This window comes from Seriola dumerili, unplaced genomic scaffold (assembly GCF_002260705.1).
Source record: "Seriola dumerili isolate Sdu_G_001 unplaced genomic scaffold, Sdu_1.0 BDQW01000018.1, whole genome shotgun sequence".
Classification (NCBI taxonomy): Eukaryota; Metazoa; Chordata; class Actinopteri; order Carangiformes; family Carangidae; genus Seriola; species Seriola dumerili.
In genome coordinates, this window is record NW_019174273.1 from 4,104,738 (window position 1) to 4,120,666 (window position 15,929).

General features: G+C 41.9%; 1 protein-coding gene across 1 annotated transcript in view; it reads left to right on the plus strand.

The window, feature by feature from the left end:
- The first annotated feature begins 12,661 nt into the window (after window positions 1-12,661).
- The window catches only part of LOC111232464 (diacylglycerol kinase zeta-like), a 76,899-nt gene continuing 73,631 nt past the window's right edge, over window positions 12,662-15,929 (plus strand). Inside the window, exon 1 of the mRNA XM_022760010.1 lies at window positions 12,662-13,518. Within this exon, the coding sequence (XP_022615731.1) occupies window positions 13,262-13,518 (257 nt within the window). The 5' untranslated portion in view covers window positions 12,662-13,261. The remainder of the gene's footprint in view (window positions 13,519-15,929) is intronic.

Genomic DNA, 15,929 nt, shown 5'->3' on the forward strand with positions numbered 1-15,929 from the left:
CAACTCTACAATCCCAACTCCGACTTAGGTGGTTTTATATGAGGGGGATGGTCACCTTTATCTTTGTCTGTTGGCTGAGTCCTTGGAGCAGATGTAGAATAAATGCATACGCCCTGGAAACGTAGATCCACACCTCCTACACAGAAACTGTTATTTATAAAACCACAATGTGCAGTGAGAATATGTGCACCACACTGACTTCAGACCAGTTTACACTTACCACACAAAAATAAGGTGAGAGGTGAAATGAACGCTTTTGAATGCTTTATTATTAGATTCTGTCTGTTTTACTGATTTTGTTCTTTTTCTTAAGTTTATACAATGAACAAAAACACAACTATAACATATTGATTAGTTCCATGTGGTTAATGTTGTCATATATTACAGTTTATATTCATATTGGATACATTATTTATTCTTTATTTATGTTTATGGTCTTACCATATCTTCCAGATCACTGACACAGGTACATGTAATCATTGAATGGTACGAGCAGTAAATATCCAGAGAGACATGGAGAGTATATGGCTTCATAAATCTGATGACATGTCTTGTGTAAACACACCATCAGATTTACATGTACACAGAGCTGGTCACACATTGGTCATACCCTGTCTCTGAATGTGGGTATTTTGACAAAAACACTGGTCTTACCTCCTGTCTGCTCAACACCACTGTCTCTGCTTGAATCCTTCCTCTGACACATACAAACACATAGTATGGCTATATAAACATATTGAACACATTCATCCCAAACATTATATTTAAGAACATTACAACATATATTTGACAAAAGCTTTAATCAGGCAGGAAACCAAGGTAACCTGATCTCACTTGGGTGTGTATCAGGAACATACTGTTTACAGAACACCTTTACCTGAGCTCTGGGGTTTTTCCAGACTGGGAAGTGCTACAAGAGCACCAACAGGATAGGACACATGAACTGTTTCTGCAACTTAAATGTTTGACTCTTATTGTGTGATAGGAACAAACAGATGATATAACTCCAGCTTAGCGCCTGGCTTCTGCTTGTTTTCTCAGTCTGTCACAGTGACCTTTGACCTCTTCCCAGAGGAGGCTGTGTGCAGTTTTGGTCTGGTGTTGATGGACAGCTTATGTTTTCTGTGTCTGCTGGACACACAGAGGTGACGTTTTATGGTCCTGAGTCAGATTACAGATCAACATATTTACCAAAATGAAATGATTTAAGACCTGGTGTCTTAAATGAAGCTCAGAGGTTTGAAATCAGACATCAGTATTCTGTTTTGTCTTCTTCTGTGGTGCTCAGTCCTCGTTGATGTGGTTTGTGATGTCTTTGTTGGATTTGAAACAGGACCGCCAACAGATGGAAATCAGACGTTGTTCATAGTTCCCACTTATGTGTCACTTTCAGCTTCTGTCTAGTTCATCCCTGACCAGCTCCATGTGGCTCAGTTCTGGAGACTGTGCTGGTCTTGTGGTACATTATGTTGCTGACTGACCAGTCCGTCTGTTTGCCTCGACTCTGACACCAGTATACAGTCCTGCTTCCTTCAGTACAGTGTTGTCATGGTGATGATCAGAGGGTGTAATAACACAGTTTGTACAGACAGAGGGTTTGTCATCATAAGGAACTGTTTCATTTTTTACTTTACGTTCTCATTCTTTACTTCCATCTCGAGTTTCTGGTGACAAAAACTTTTTTTTACATTTGGCAGTTTACTTCTTTATTTTGAATATTTTATTTTTCACATTCATTTAAAAAATTTAACAGAATAGGACACAAATATCGCAATATTTATATTTTCACTATCATTATCTCTCCAGCCAGACTTGGTACTCTCGCTTTGACTCCTCTCTCACTCTCTGATCCTCTCCTCCACTGGCACCTTCCACTGACTTGTGACTTGTGTACTCTCAGTCCTGACACATTAACCGTATCTCGTCAGTAACATGAATTAACATTTTTACTCATATTAGAAGAACTAATGATGTCTGCACTGTTTCAACTGTCCTCACGATTCTCCTCCTTGCGAACTCTCTTTTTAAAATAACGATTTGGGACATTTCTGCAAAAAAAAGCATACACGATGGGATGTAACGTTAATTTAGGGAAACTTTTCAAGAAGCTGGGTGTGCTTGGGTGTAAAAGAGATAATATTCACTTGTTTTAATAGAAGCAAAATCAGGTCGCCGCCTCCTTCCGCAGGCAGAAAATCCAGCGTGTTCGTATTCTTCTTCATTGGTAATTTTGGATGGTTCTGCCTAATGATTACGATACAGCGCCACTACATTGATGTAGTGGCGTAGAGCTGCAATTGCAGTTACAAACGTCAAATCCACCGAGTACCAAGAAAACAAATAGGCCTAGTAGAATTTTGTCGGGAGGCGGCCACCTCACAGTTCTCTATGCAGGAAAAACCCTGCAACTGTGAGAATCAGAAACTCCAGTGATCTTGGTTGGTTGACACTGCAGGATCTGTGGTTTCTGTGGGGTGAGGTTTAGCCGATGGAGACAGTTATAATGAACGAGTCTGTACCTGGCGTTTATAGTGGCTGACAGACTGTCTTGACACAAATCTGACCGATTCCCATCTGGCTCTAGATTTGTTCAGACCTGGGTGTGGGCCCTCACTCAGCAGTGACGAGAAACATGTTATAATAATTCACATTTTCCTCACCTCTAATGAACCAGTCTCTCCACATCTGTGAGTACAGGTAAAGTCATTTCAGGGTCCAGGTTGGTTCTAAGAAAAGATCAATTGAAGATAGCAGAAGAAGGACTTGCTGAATGGCAGTTGACCTCTGATCTTTGTACCATTGAAGGTTTTTCACTGAGCTGAGTTTCAATAGAGACTGGTCAAATGGAGACGTTCTAAACATGTAGCTTCTCCTCTGTCTGTATGTATTCACCATGACAGATCCTTATTATACAGAACATTGTTCACTCAGGAACCAAAACAGTGTTGTTGCAGTCATACAGATCCTCACAACCGCCTAGAAAGAGTTCTACAGAGGCCCTGAAAGACAAGTGAAAAATCTTCTTTTCTTTTTTTTTTTGTCAGGAGCAATTTCTTTTCTGGGAAGAAAAAAAAACTTAGAAAAATGATCCTGGCAAAAAATAAAAAAATAAAAAATAATAATTCACTTACCTCTCAGGGCTTAGAGTTCTGATGTGTAGATGTAGATTTATTCTGAGGTAAAAGTCATGTAGAGAGCATCAGGTGTTCAGGTTCTTACTCCATTAGTTTATTTGTCAGATGTTCAGACGGTGTAACCACTCAGGTCACATGGTCCAGTCACCCTGATGAGGACTGTTGCCAGGTCACTGTTAGTGACATACAGTCCTCCTTATGCAGGAAGTTTCACTGTATTGTAACATCCAGGTAATCTCATGGCTCAGTGGTAGATCCAGATGTTTTAGTCTCAGCAGCTGTAGAGACATGAAGTCAGTTTGTCACAGGTAGTTGAAAGACATGTCTGTATCAGCTCACTGTGTTGTTATTGTCAGTATTGATGCTGCTGCTGTTGCTCTGAAGTATGAAGTATTGGACTGTCTGTTGCCATAGAAACTGTTGGTATGTGTTAGTCTCTAATCTAATTACAGCTGCCTCCTCCTGCTCCAAACAGACCTCCACATATCAACAAACAGATGATCATGATGATGATGTTGATGATGATGATAATGATAAGCAGATGAAATTATTGAGACAGTAACTGAACACCAAGCTTGACTCAATTGTTTTTCTGAGCTCTGGTTCAGTGTTTCAGGTCTGTTGCATCTGGCCATGCCCCCATCCCTGACACACCTCTGCATCAGGTGAGAACAACTGGAGTGGTTGAAAGTTTAATCTGTAGTTTTTACTCAGTAACCATCTGAAATAAAACCACAGTAAAGTCTGATTTATTGACACCAAAGGTCTAATTTACCTGTTCTGGAGCTTTCAACCCCTTTGTGTGGCCTTCATCAGCAGATGGAGTTGTTTGTAGGTAGTTTTGTTGTTAGGGTGTCCGTATATGAAGAGAGATGTAACCTCTGTCTTTGTTCAGAGGTGGTCTCTGGTGTCAGATCTGACTCCTGATCCATTACCTCTGACCTCTTCATCCTCTTCTTGTACGTGTTGGCCCTGTTTGCCCCTCAGGTATTCTGCCCCTCCCTCTGTCCATCCTCCTTTTCAGGGTATTCTTTCACTTTTTCAAAATGAATTCAAACTGAGATGGAGGTTGTTTGAATTAATTTGAAATAATTTATGTCCTGTGGTCAGAGTCTGAGTATAGTGTAGTATTTTTTATATTTTTCCATTTGATGTCATGTGATGTCATAGATGTGCATTACATGTCTTCAGATTTCAGATGAAGACATTACATGTCTTCAGATTGACTTTTATATGATTGCTCCATTCAGGGCAGCATATACAAATAATATGTTGTTACAGTTTGAACAAAACATTTTTTCACATGTTCCAGTGAAAAATTTTATTTTATTAAAAAGTGACAGCTCTGGGGCGCCCCAGTGGCTCAACTGGTAGAGTGCGTACCACTTAAGCTCAGTCTGTACCGCATCGGCCATGGGTTCAAGTCCGAGCCATTTGCTGCATGTCCTCCCCTCTCTCTCCTGGACTTTCCTGTCACTCTCTCATTGTCCCTATATGAATAAAGGCAAAAACTACCCAAAAAAATAACTTAAAAGAAAAATAAAAGTGACAGCTCTAGTGTGGGAGAGGCCTCGCTGCTGATCTGTTTATGACTCTGTGCCAGTGAGAGTGGCTGGAGACATAACAAACAGACTAACAGAGTGACTGTAAAGCTTCATAAAAATGCCGGGCCTGTGGAGGTGGGAATGTGAGTCACGGTCCAGTGAAGTTTCAACTGGAGACAACCAACTCAGGTTCTGCATACGTGTCCCCAAGTCCCCAAGAAAGGAGACTGCTGGAGGTCGTCAGGGGTAGGAGCCAACTGGGACGTAGGCTGGAGGCTAGTAGGCACAAAGCTAGCTGAATACATAAACAAGCTTGAAGGGTCCAGGCTGGAGTTTAGTGGACTAAGGTCCAGGCTGGAGGTTAGAGGACTAAGGTGCAGACTGGAAGTTAGTTGACTAGGGTCTAGGCTGGAGTTTAGTGGACTAAGGTCCAGGCTGGAGGTTAGAGGACTAAGGTACAGACTGGAAGTTAGTGGACTAGGGTCCAGGCTGGAGTTTAATGGACTAAGGTCCAGGCTGGAGGTTAGAGGACTAAGGTGCAGACTGGAAGTTAGTGGACTAGGGTCCAGGCTTGAGGTTAGTGGACTAAAGTCCAAGCTGGAGGTAGGTGGACCTGATGCCTATTAACAACATTTGATCTGGTCCTCTGAAGTGGGGGGCATAGTTACCATGGTGATATGCCCTGGATAAAGTGAGCCACAGACACTTCCTGGTCCAGTTAACCTGACAGTGAAAATGTCCATCAGTTAAATTTATTATATGTTTTTGTGTTGTTATTATTGTAACGACGCCTGGAGGAGATGTTTCCATCACTTATTTGACCTGGTAGAGGAGGTTGTGTTTTTGTTGTGGAGCAGAGAGGGAACCATGGACAGACAGCAGCCCCTCTCATATTGACCTGAATCCTGACAGATGACTGTGGGCACAGTCTGAATGTCTCATTATATAATGTGTATGGATTCTCTCTCCTGTCATGAGTCTGATTCAGAGGAGGAGGATGTTTTCCATCAGTGTGGTCACAGACAGAGAAACAGTGAAGCTGTCAGCACCAGACATAATCTCAACATAATTTAATCAGTAATCCACATGGGATTCGTGTGTGTGTGTGTGTGTGTGTGTGTGTGTGTGTGTGTGTATGTTGGGGGTGGGGCCAGCTGGCACAGCTGTCAGTTCTCCTGACTCACCAGAGGAGTTATGTAAGAATCAGCTGTATCTGTGGCACGATGTGTGTGTGTGTGTGTGTGTGTGTGTGTGTATGTTGGGGGTGGGGCCAGCTGGCACAGCTGTCAGTTCTCCTGACTCACCAGAGGAGTTATGTAAGAATCAGCTGTATCTGTGGCACGATGTGTGTGTGTAAGTCTGTGTGTGTCAGATGAGGTAACACACATTCATCATGAAGTTTGAAGGAATCCCTACAACCTCAAATCTGTCCCACACTCTCTGTTACAAGGGAGGTGGAGGCACTGTGACATGTTGAATAATATGTATTGATGGGAACTGATAAGATTTTACTGATATAATTGCCATTATGGATTCTGCTTATTGGTCCAATAAGAAGATGATGATAAGAAGTCATAAAAACTGATCAGGAATCGTTAATGTAATCAATATATTTATTAAGAATGTCCTGTTGGTGGAGCAGGAGCCCGTCTGCTGGGTCCATGTGGAGCAGATTGTCCTGTCACAGGTGGAGGGAGGAGCTAGCATCAACCTCCAAAAAACCACAGTTTCTCTATTGACCACTAAAGTCTGGCTCCAACAGTGAGTCAATCCCCATAGACTCCCATGTTAAAATGTCCAAATAAACATGTTTACAGTCTGGTACAAAAAACAGTTTTTGTCTCTGTAAGTAATTTTGTCCTTCATGACAACTGTACGGGGGGAGAATTTTTATATAACTCAACTGCTTACATTTTATTAAGGCTTACAGTTATGTGTAATTTGAGGGTGTGGCCTCTTTCAGTGATAGGAGGGTGTCATTACAGGTGTGTAGCTGCTAGCTTCTGCTAGGTTAGCCTGGCCCTACTGATGATGATTGACATGTGTTGATGCATTAGTGTGATAAGCTGAGTGGGGGAGGGGAGAACAATGTGCTTGTTGCCTCGAGCCAAAAATGTTGCATAATGGAGCTCATTAGTACAACAGATGGAAGCTAACACAGATGGAGGCTAACACAGAGGGAGCCTAACCCAGACGGAGGCTATAACAGATGAAGGCTAACCAAGATGGAAGCTAACGGAGATGGAAGCTAACACAGATGGAGGCTAACATGGAGACAGGCTAACACAGAGGGAAGCTAACACCTTTAAAAGCTAACACAGATGAAGGCTAAGGCTAAAGTTTGCCTCTGAAGGTGACCACTGTCTGTGTAAACCTGACTATACAGTACATTATCACTGTAGAAGACCAGATCTCTCTGGGATCTGGCTCACAGAGATGTTCTTCTCTGGTGTCTCTGATGTTACACTCTTTGTGTCCTCTGACTGCTGGTCTGAAGATATTCATTCCCCCTGAAAGCTCTGTTTACCTTCAGGTCACCTTAGGGCAACAGTTTCACCTGTACACAGGGAATGAAATAAAAATTTCAGATACCATGAAACTGGATTCTGGATCCTCTTGCTGAGGTCTCATCTTTGCTCACATGATGTTATATGCTGAGCATAGTGCTGGTGTGTAGGGTCTACGAGACTAACTCAGGCTGATGTTGATGTACAAGGCTCAGCTGTGTTCACAGCTCTGCACTGTTCCTCTTCATTTTACAGTCAGTATGAGCCATCATACAAACATCAGTTATAGAGATATAAAGAAAAAGAAATAATCTGTCATAATAGTGATCAGTTTGACCTGGATAGATGTGATGAATATCAGCTGTTGATATTGTAATGACATCATGGATCAGTAGAATGTGACAGGTCTGATAATAACTGATTTACTGACTGATTCTGCTGCTCTGGACTAAAATCAGATCAACTGTGACCACACTGTAAAGCTTCATCCTCACTCTAACATTATGAGGTTTTCTACAGATGGAGATGAGACAGTCAGCAAACAGGTGACTCATCATCCTTCCTCTTCATCATCCTATCTCTTCATCATCCTCCCTCTTCATCTTAGTCCGCTGGATTCTTTAGTTACACTGCCATGATGAGACAATGCATCTGTCAGTGAGGACTGTTGGAGAATAGTCAACTAAAAATGACAAATTGATTAATTTATTCAGTGTTTTACAGTGTGTCTCTCACAAACCAGCTCACACACACACACACACACACACACACACACACACACACACACACACACACACACACACACACACACACACACACACACACACACAAACACACAGTGATGGCACCATGTACCCACCATGGCCCTGACAGTCTCACCATCAGTTCAGTGTCTTCAACTTGATGATGTGTATCTACCAGCTGAGACCCAGGCATCACACCTGTTTCCTGTTTGTTCTGTAGTCACAGGTGATAAACAGCTGACTCTGTATTACATCATAATATTAACTCAACCTCAGTCTGACAGTAAAGAGCTAAACACTAAACAGAGGCTAATGGGTTATTATGATGAACCAACAGCCTCAGTCCTGACTGGTCTGTGTCAGCTGACTGAGCTCGTGGTAATTCATTGGTCCATTCTGGCACTCATGTTCAGCTCGTGGGTTAATTAAGAGTTTTTTCAGCTCTGTTCACCCCAGCAGAACATGTTTGTCTTTGTTTCCCTTCTTATCACTCTTTCTGTTGCAAACCATGTTTTCCTGTTTCTTGTTGTTGGGTGCTACTGCTCTGTGCAGGTGTCATTGATTGTTACCATGGTAACATTGGTCTTAGTTAGGCCTGAGTTATCCTAATGTTTTTGTCTTAATATGAGTCAGTCTTCATTTTTGTGAAACGGTCTGACTAACATTAGACTGATCTGTGAGCAGAATGAAGACTGGACCATGTCTGAGGTATCTCTGTGAAAACTGGTCCCAGACTATAGACTGGTCCTGGTTAGCCTGTGGATACTCCTCCTGCTGCAGTTTAGTGTCTGTCAGTGTTTTATCCTCAGGTCATTTTCTTAAATGTGCTCCTGCCATCACACAACTTACACCTGTGTTATTAGAGTTTATTCATATAAAAAAAAATACACATGTTATCAGCTGTTTGTCGCCTGCAGCTTCACGACACTAGATTAATGATGTTCTGAAATGCATGCATGTAGGTTTGCATATACACAGCAGGAACATGTCCTACCAATATTTGAGTCTTACATTATTAGATTGTGGAGCCAGTTTTAAATGTGAAATCAAGGGGGAGAAGGGGAACTGCAGCACTGTTATAGAATACTGAATATAAACATGTTGATGTTGGATGAAAAAATGAAAAATATTGTTTGATTTTTTTCTCTTTTCTGTTAACAAGTAATTTATTTTGTTTATTTTCTTTCAGTCTTTGGTCTGTTTCTGTATTTAGTTGTTATTTACATGTTAATACAGATCATATGTTAATAAACCATTCAGCTACCAGCATTATGAAGTCCTCTTTGTTTTGGAAGGGTTGCAGGGTGTTGAGGTCAAACCTACACCCTGGCTGAAATGTGTGAAGTACTGGACACATGTAGAGGAGCAGACTCAGGTACACAGAGAAAACACAACACTGAACCTTCAGCACCAATGTTCACTGCTGCTGCTGCTTCAGACTCTGATTATAACTACATCTAACACATGGTACATATGGATGAAACAATGACTGTCATTGGGTTTATCTGTAGCTCTGATCAGCACAGGTGTAAGTCAGCAGGTCTGATCTCCACACTGCAGCTCATCAGCAACAGTGAGGGTCAGGATTAATGTCTGAATTTATAATGAGTCCTGTGTCACAGAGAAAACAGGTCAGCTGTATGTTTATGTGTGTGTGTGCGGGGGAGTTGAAAAGATCTGTGTGTCATTTTATTTGTCATGGAAATACAGAGTGGGCGGAGGATGAGAGGGAACAGTGATAACACAAAGAAGAGGAGCAGGTGTGTGTGTGTGTGTGCGTGTGTGTGTGTGTGTGTGTGTGTGTGTGTGTGTATGTGTGTGTGTGCGCGCGCATAAGATGTGCTCTGTTTGTCAATGGGACTAAACTATAATCACATTGCACCATAACAACAACAGCTTTCTCTGCTTTTGTCACTGTTCCTCCACAGTTTATTTGATTTCTATATAAAACTGATATATTTTTATGTAACAATCAGGACAGGGAACAGTTGAGTAATGCTGACATCATGATGATGAAAGGGGAGTTTGATAAACAGTCTATGTGTAGTTCTGCAGGAATCTCAAACAAATCCACACATCCTCCTCAGGTTTATGCAGGTTTGAGCTCCACTAACTCAACTGTGGACCATCTCTAACATTACACAGTATAAACTTCCATCTCTAACATTACACAGTATAAACTTCCATCTCTAACATTAAACATTATAAACATCCATCTCTAACATTACACAGTACTTAAACTTAGACATCTCTATGTCAGTACCTCAAACTAACCATGTTTGTCTACGTTCTGGGATTAAACACGCCTGACAAGTCAAATTCAGGACAAAAATGTCCCAGTAGAGTTCAGCTTCCTAGTTGAACTGGTGTGTTGGTACAGACTGAAGTTCCTGTGATAATCAGCATGTTTCACTGTCAGTATGAAATATTCCAGTAAATTTCTTGCCCAGTTTTAAACTCTGGTTTATGTTCAGGTAGTGGTCTTGAAGTCTAGTCAGGAAATGGTGTGATGGAGTTAAAGAGTCAGAAAGGTGACAGAGGAGGCAGTCAAAACTTTTGACTTAACAACACAGGATCACTGTTGGTTTGTTGTGTCAATTTCTTTTAATGATGTTCCCTGTTAACCAAGTGTTTATTCTTATAATGATGATGATTATGATTATGAAGGTTCCTAGACCCTGTCAAAGTAATTTCAGCTCTTCACCCACACTGACCTAAATCTGAACCAAACTGGAAACACAGACCAGGAAGTGGTTTTCCTTTGAAACACTGATTTGTTATGGTTTGGAAAGGCACTGACACATGATGTCATCAGATTATTCTATTGGTTCATAATCTATAATCTTTATTGTCAGTGTGTTTTATATTACTCAATACTTTTATTCTGTGTAAACAATCTTGAAAAACTCCATAAATGTTATAATAATAATAATAATAATACAATTTATTTATGGAGAGTTTTTAAAGATTGGTAGATTATTTAAATTATTAATATAATGTCATTGTTATTGTTATTATTAGTATCCTCATCCTGTGACTGAAGACTGAATCTTACAGGACTGAGTTCATCTCTCTTTCAGACAGCTCCCTCATGTGGTTATTTCCAGTAGCAGACAGAAGAGGGCTGACTGTCTGTGATTTACTGTGTGTGTGTGTGTGTGTGTGTGTGTCAGTACAACATAATGAGCAGGTTGTTGGTGTTGTGCTGAAAGTTGCCCAAATGTGACTTTTCTCTTTTTAAATCAATTAAAATGTAATGAAACAGTGAAATTGGGTTCACATTGAATCTCGGTGCTAATTCAGTACAACAAGTCCGTGTGTCTTCTTCCTCTGAGCCTCAGAGCTCCACTGTTTCCAGAAAATTTTCAAAACACATTAGTTAGACCCACACATCACAATGAACACACACACTGTAGTTTATTCTGACTCACACACACTGTCCTGCTGCCACAAATAGGCCTACTCACTACAGCACCAGATGTGGATTAATCCACTGCTGAAAATAGTCTCCAACAGATGCTCTATTTCTTCCTATCAGAGTAACATTTGTTAAAACTACAGTGAGCAGCTGTTTCAGTTAATACATGTTTTTAGGAACATATAGTTTATATACTGTGTTTTTTACCTATTTTTCTTTAGTAGGAACCAATGATCTGGAACCTACTGGCTCTCTCATATCCTCCATGTCTTGATGAGTGAAGGTGGAGCAGCTGTAGTGGAGCTGTGACACTAATGAATTTATGATGCGTTCATAGCAGCTTCTGTTGATTTCCCATCATGCAGCTGGTGTTCAAAGACTCTGGATCTCAGCCGTTTTACAGACTTTAAGGTGAGAGTGTAACGGCAGTGTCCACAGGTCAAAGGTCATTTAGCTGCTATAAAGAAGCTGGTTTATGTTTCCATGATCACACAGACTGATGTGATCTAAATGTTGTAAGATGTCTCCATACAGATGATGGTTGTCATGTTGATCTGAGTTCATGTGTTCCTGCAGTAACAGCTCAGTCTAGTCTGTTCATTCTGTTGTCAGACATGATGAGGAACACACATATAATATTACAACAGAGAGTTTCAGTCAGGCATGTGACAGGGCAGCTAAGACCGAGGCCCTGATTGTTGTCATTATCCACTTCCTGGTTTGAGCCGGGCGGGTAGTAGAAGAGCAGAGTGTGTTTACCAAAGTGTAGCAGTGTGCAACTCAGAGTGTGTGTGTGTTAGTGTGTGTGTCAGTCAGCGTCCACCTCACATGGAGTGTAATTAAACTGAGTGAGAAACCAAAGAAGAAGAAAGGAGGAGGCAAAGAATCCAGACTGAGTGAAGAAGAGACGAAAGGAAGAAGAGGAAGAGGATGAGGAGGTGAAACACTGAAGAACAAACGAGAGAGAGAGAGAAAAATACACACACACAGGAACAGTGATACTGCTGCTGACAGCTCTGAGCCGAGACGTAGAGAGGAATGCTAGAGGATTATCTTTCCCTAAGGACTCAACATCTTAATTCCCCCCCCCCCCCCCCCCCCCCCCCCCCCGCCCCCCCCCCCCCCCCCCCTCCCCCCACCCCCCCACGCCCCCCCCCCCCCCCCCCCCCCCGCCCCCCCCCCCCCCCCCCCCCCCCCCCACACACACACACACACACACACACACACACACACCTCATGTGTCTTGTAAAGGACCTTTGGCATGTGGATTATTGACTCTGCAGGGCAGCCATGTTTGAAGTCCTGGAGCAGTAGAGGTACAGTAATGACTCATTGTAGTTATAGTTGTAAGTCTAACACTGTTAATGCTGTGTTAGAGGTTAGTACCTTTTATTAACCTACTTTATTTAAACACTATAGTTCAGTTGTTACTAGACCTGCAGCACAATAACTTTGTCTTACTGGCCACTACTTAAAGCTGTTGTAAGTAGCTGTAGTTTGGTTGTAGCACAGTTTGCACACTCTTTGCAAAAGGTCATATTTCTCACCATGAGAAGTTCAGGACTTCAGTGAGGCAGCTGGGTCACAGAGTCTTGTCCAGTCCAGGATCTGAGTTGTTTTAAGGTGGAATCTGCAGTGTGTTGTTCCTGCTGGAAGCTGGGAGGACCTACAGGCTGCTGGTGCTCTACATGGAATTCCTCTAAACACCAGGAATTCCTCTGGAAATATTTGGAATACGTCCAGGACTGTTTGGAGTCCTCCTCTGGGACATGTTTGGACCACACAGGGGACACTCACCACTTCAGTCACAGTCTTTCTAAGTCTACAAGGACTACCCATAATTCCAGGAGGTATAGCTCATCCTGCCAAAATGTGACAGAGCATGAGACCTCAGTAAGTGAGCACATTGTCTGTCATGGATCTGGACCTGGGAACAGAATCTGATACGGGACGTGGGGCTGGACTGGAGCCCTGTGATGGAGGGTTACTGGATGTAAAAGGAGATGATGGAGAGCTCAGCTCTGAATCCTCCTCCTCCAATGCCTCCCTGCCCTCCTCCTCCACCCTCCCTTCCACCTCCTCCTCGCCCCCCCCAGTTTGTGTGGAGGAGGAGAAGGAGGTGCTGACTGGCTGTTCCAAGTCCTTCACCGGACTCAAGCTCTTCACCAGGAGGTAAGACAGAGTGAGAGTGAGTGAGTGAGTGAGTGAGTGAGTAAGTGGGTCGTTAACAGTGTAATATCTGACTCTGACCAGCAGGTGGGGCCTCCTGCCCTCATCACACAGGATGTGGACAGATGTGTAGTCACACTGAGGCAGCTAGAGTAACATTACACACACACACACACACACACACACACACACACACACACACACACACACACACACACACACTCTTCAGATTGACAGACATTAGAAAACAGAATCTGTTTTATTTCCTGTTGTACTGGTGAGTCACAGCACGATACGGATTATTTCTGTGTGTGTGTGTGTTTAACCTTGCCATTGGGTCACCAGTCATCATGTGATCAGGGGACACAATTCCCACGGCAACAGGGGCCATGGTTGACATGCCAACAGAAACAACGATGACAGTTGTGCCTCCAGCTCGGCTGCACACTCGTCAGTGTTGATGGGTGGGGATCATGGTGCAGCACCAGCAGATGTTGTGTAGAATGTGTGTGAGTGTGTGTGCTGCATTACATTGGTGAAACTCTGTGTGTGTGTGTCAGAGGAGGCTCATGGTCACTATTGATCAACTGATTCATTATCACAGGGCTGAAAGATTCTTATTCATGTGAAAGGACCCCACTATACATACATGTGTGGTGTGTGAATCTTAACAGGTGGTGTTGTCTCAAATGGAGGGTGGTGGTGTTTTAAATGGACAAGCATTCAAAGCATTCAAAAAAACTTCAACATAACAACATAAACACTTCATATGTTCACTATAAACATAAAAAACATGATATGATTTGCTTAAAGGTTGGACTGTAAGCTTCTGAGCACTGTCCACTGTGTGTCCATCATTTACATTCATAGCAACAGGAGCTAGCAAACATCAAGGTCTACTCTTTAATTGTGAGCTGTAGTTTTTCTTTCCACCTCTCAGTGTAAACACAGACTCAGAATCTGAAAACACTCTACATTTGTGTTGCTAGTTAGCTCACTACAGCAGACAGTGGCAGTTAGCTACAACTAGCTGATTATAGCTGTCACATCTTTTAGCTTGTTCAGAGAAGAATCATCAGCTAATAATGAGAGTTAAAGGTAAAAATTTTAAATTGTAATTTGGATTCAAAATCATCAGTCACTGTTAACCCCCAGTATGAACACAGTAAGTTCTTGTTTTAATGAATTATGATTATTGTTAATTAAAAAGGATTTGAAAAAAAAACTAAATGGAAAAAATAGAACAAAAAAAATAGAAATATAAAAGAACATTAGATAAAAATAACAAACCTGTGTGTTCATTATGTTGTAAATTAAAATAGTTAATGATCGTTAATTAACGCCTGTTGTTTCTGTAATTCACTCTTGGATTATAAACTGTCGTATGAAAGGATGTAACAACGTCACAGTCACTGTTTCTGTTTCCTCTTTCTCACAGTGTGTGTGTGTGTATATGTGTGTGTGTGTGTGTGAACATTTATCAGACAGTTTTGCACTCAGCTTGTCAAGGAAGTACACAAAGTTATTTTAGTCCTCTCAGGCTCACTCGCTTGCTCTCTCTCTCTGGGCCACACCCACTCTCACTCTCTCCTCCTCCCTCCACTCTGCTGATGTCTCTCACCCCTCCCTCTCCCTCTCTGCTCTTGGCGATCTCTGTTCTCCAGGGTTAGTGAGCTCGGAGACAGATAGAGAGAGGAGTGAAGCATGGATGGATAGTTCCCTCTCCTTTGTCAGGTTGGCTCATAATTTACTCTTTGTTTTATCTTAATATTTATTAGAATAGATAATATTACAAGCACTTTATTTAACAGACTTTAGCAAGAATTAATTTGTCACAGTGGTAGAAATAACTTGTGCTTGTTGCATAATGAAAACTAAAATCACCAGTTGAGTCTACAGCTCAGTAAAGTGAAGTCAGTCACTCTGAGCAGGCTGAGTCAGTGTAGTGGTGATAGCAGCTGATGCAGTGCTGTGTTCTTTCTAGTCGTCAGTCATCTCAGAGACAGAGGAGGTTATAACCAGCTAAACCTCTTGACTAATAAGACAAAGATCTGGATCCACATGGATCTGGCCAACAGCAGTACATTGACCCCTGTTAGGTCACAGCTGTAAGTAGTCGTGGAGGTCGACTCCACTGTGAGAGGGGCTCTGGTTCATAAGGCTGTGGAGTCTGTGGACTGTTTTAAACAAGGACACCTGTTCTTTATCAAGACATGTCTGAACACATTAGTGTTTGTTTTATTCATGTTTCATTTTATTTTTCTCAGCTGGTGGATCACCAGTAAAGTGTAATTCTATTGTTGTTTAAGAAGCATGTGGCTGATCTCAGTTGTCAGTACAGTTAACTCAAAACAAAAACCAAACTGTTCTTGGACACATTGGTAGATACCTCACTAACTAGATATAACATTTAA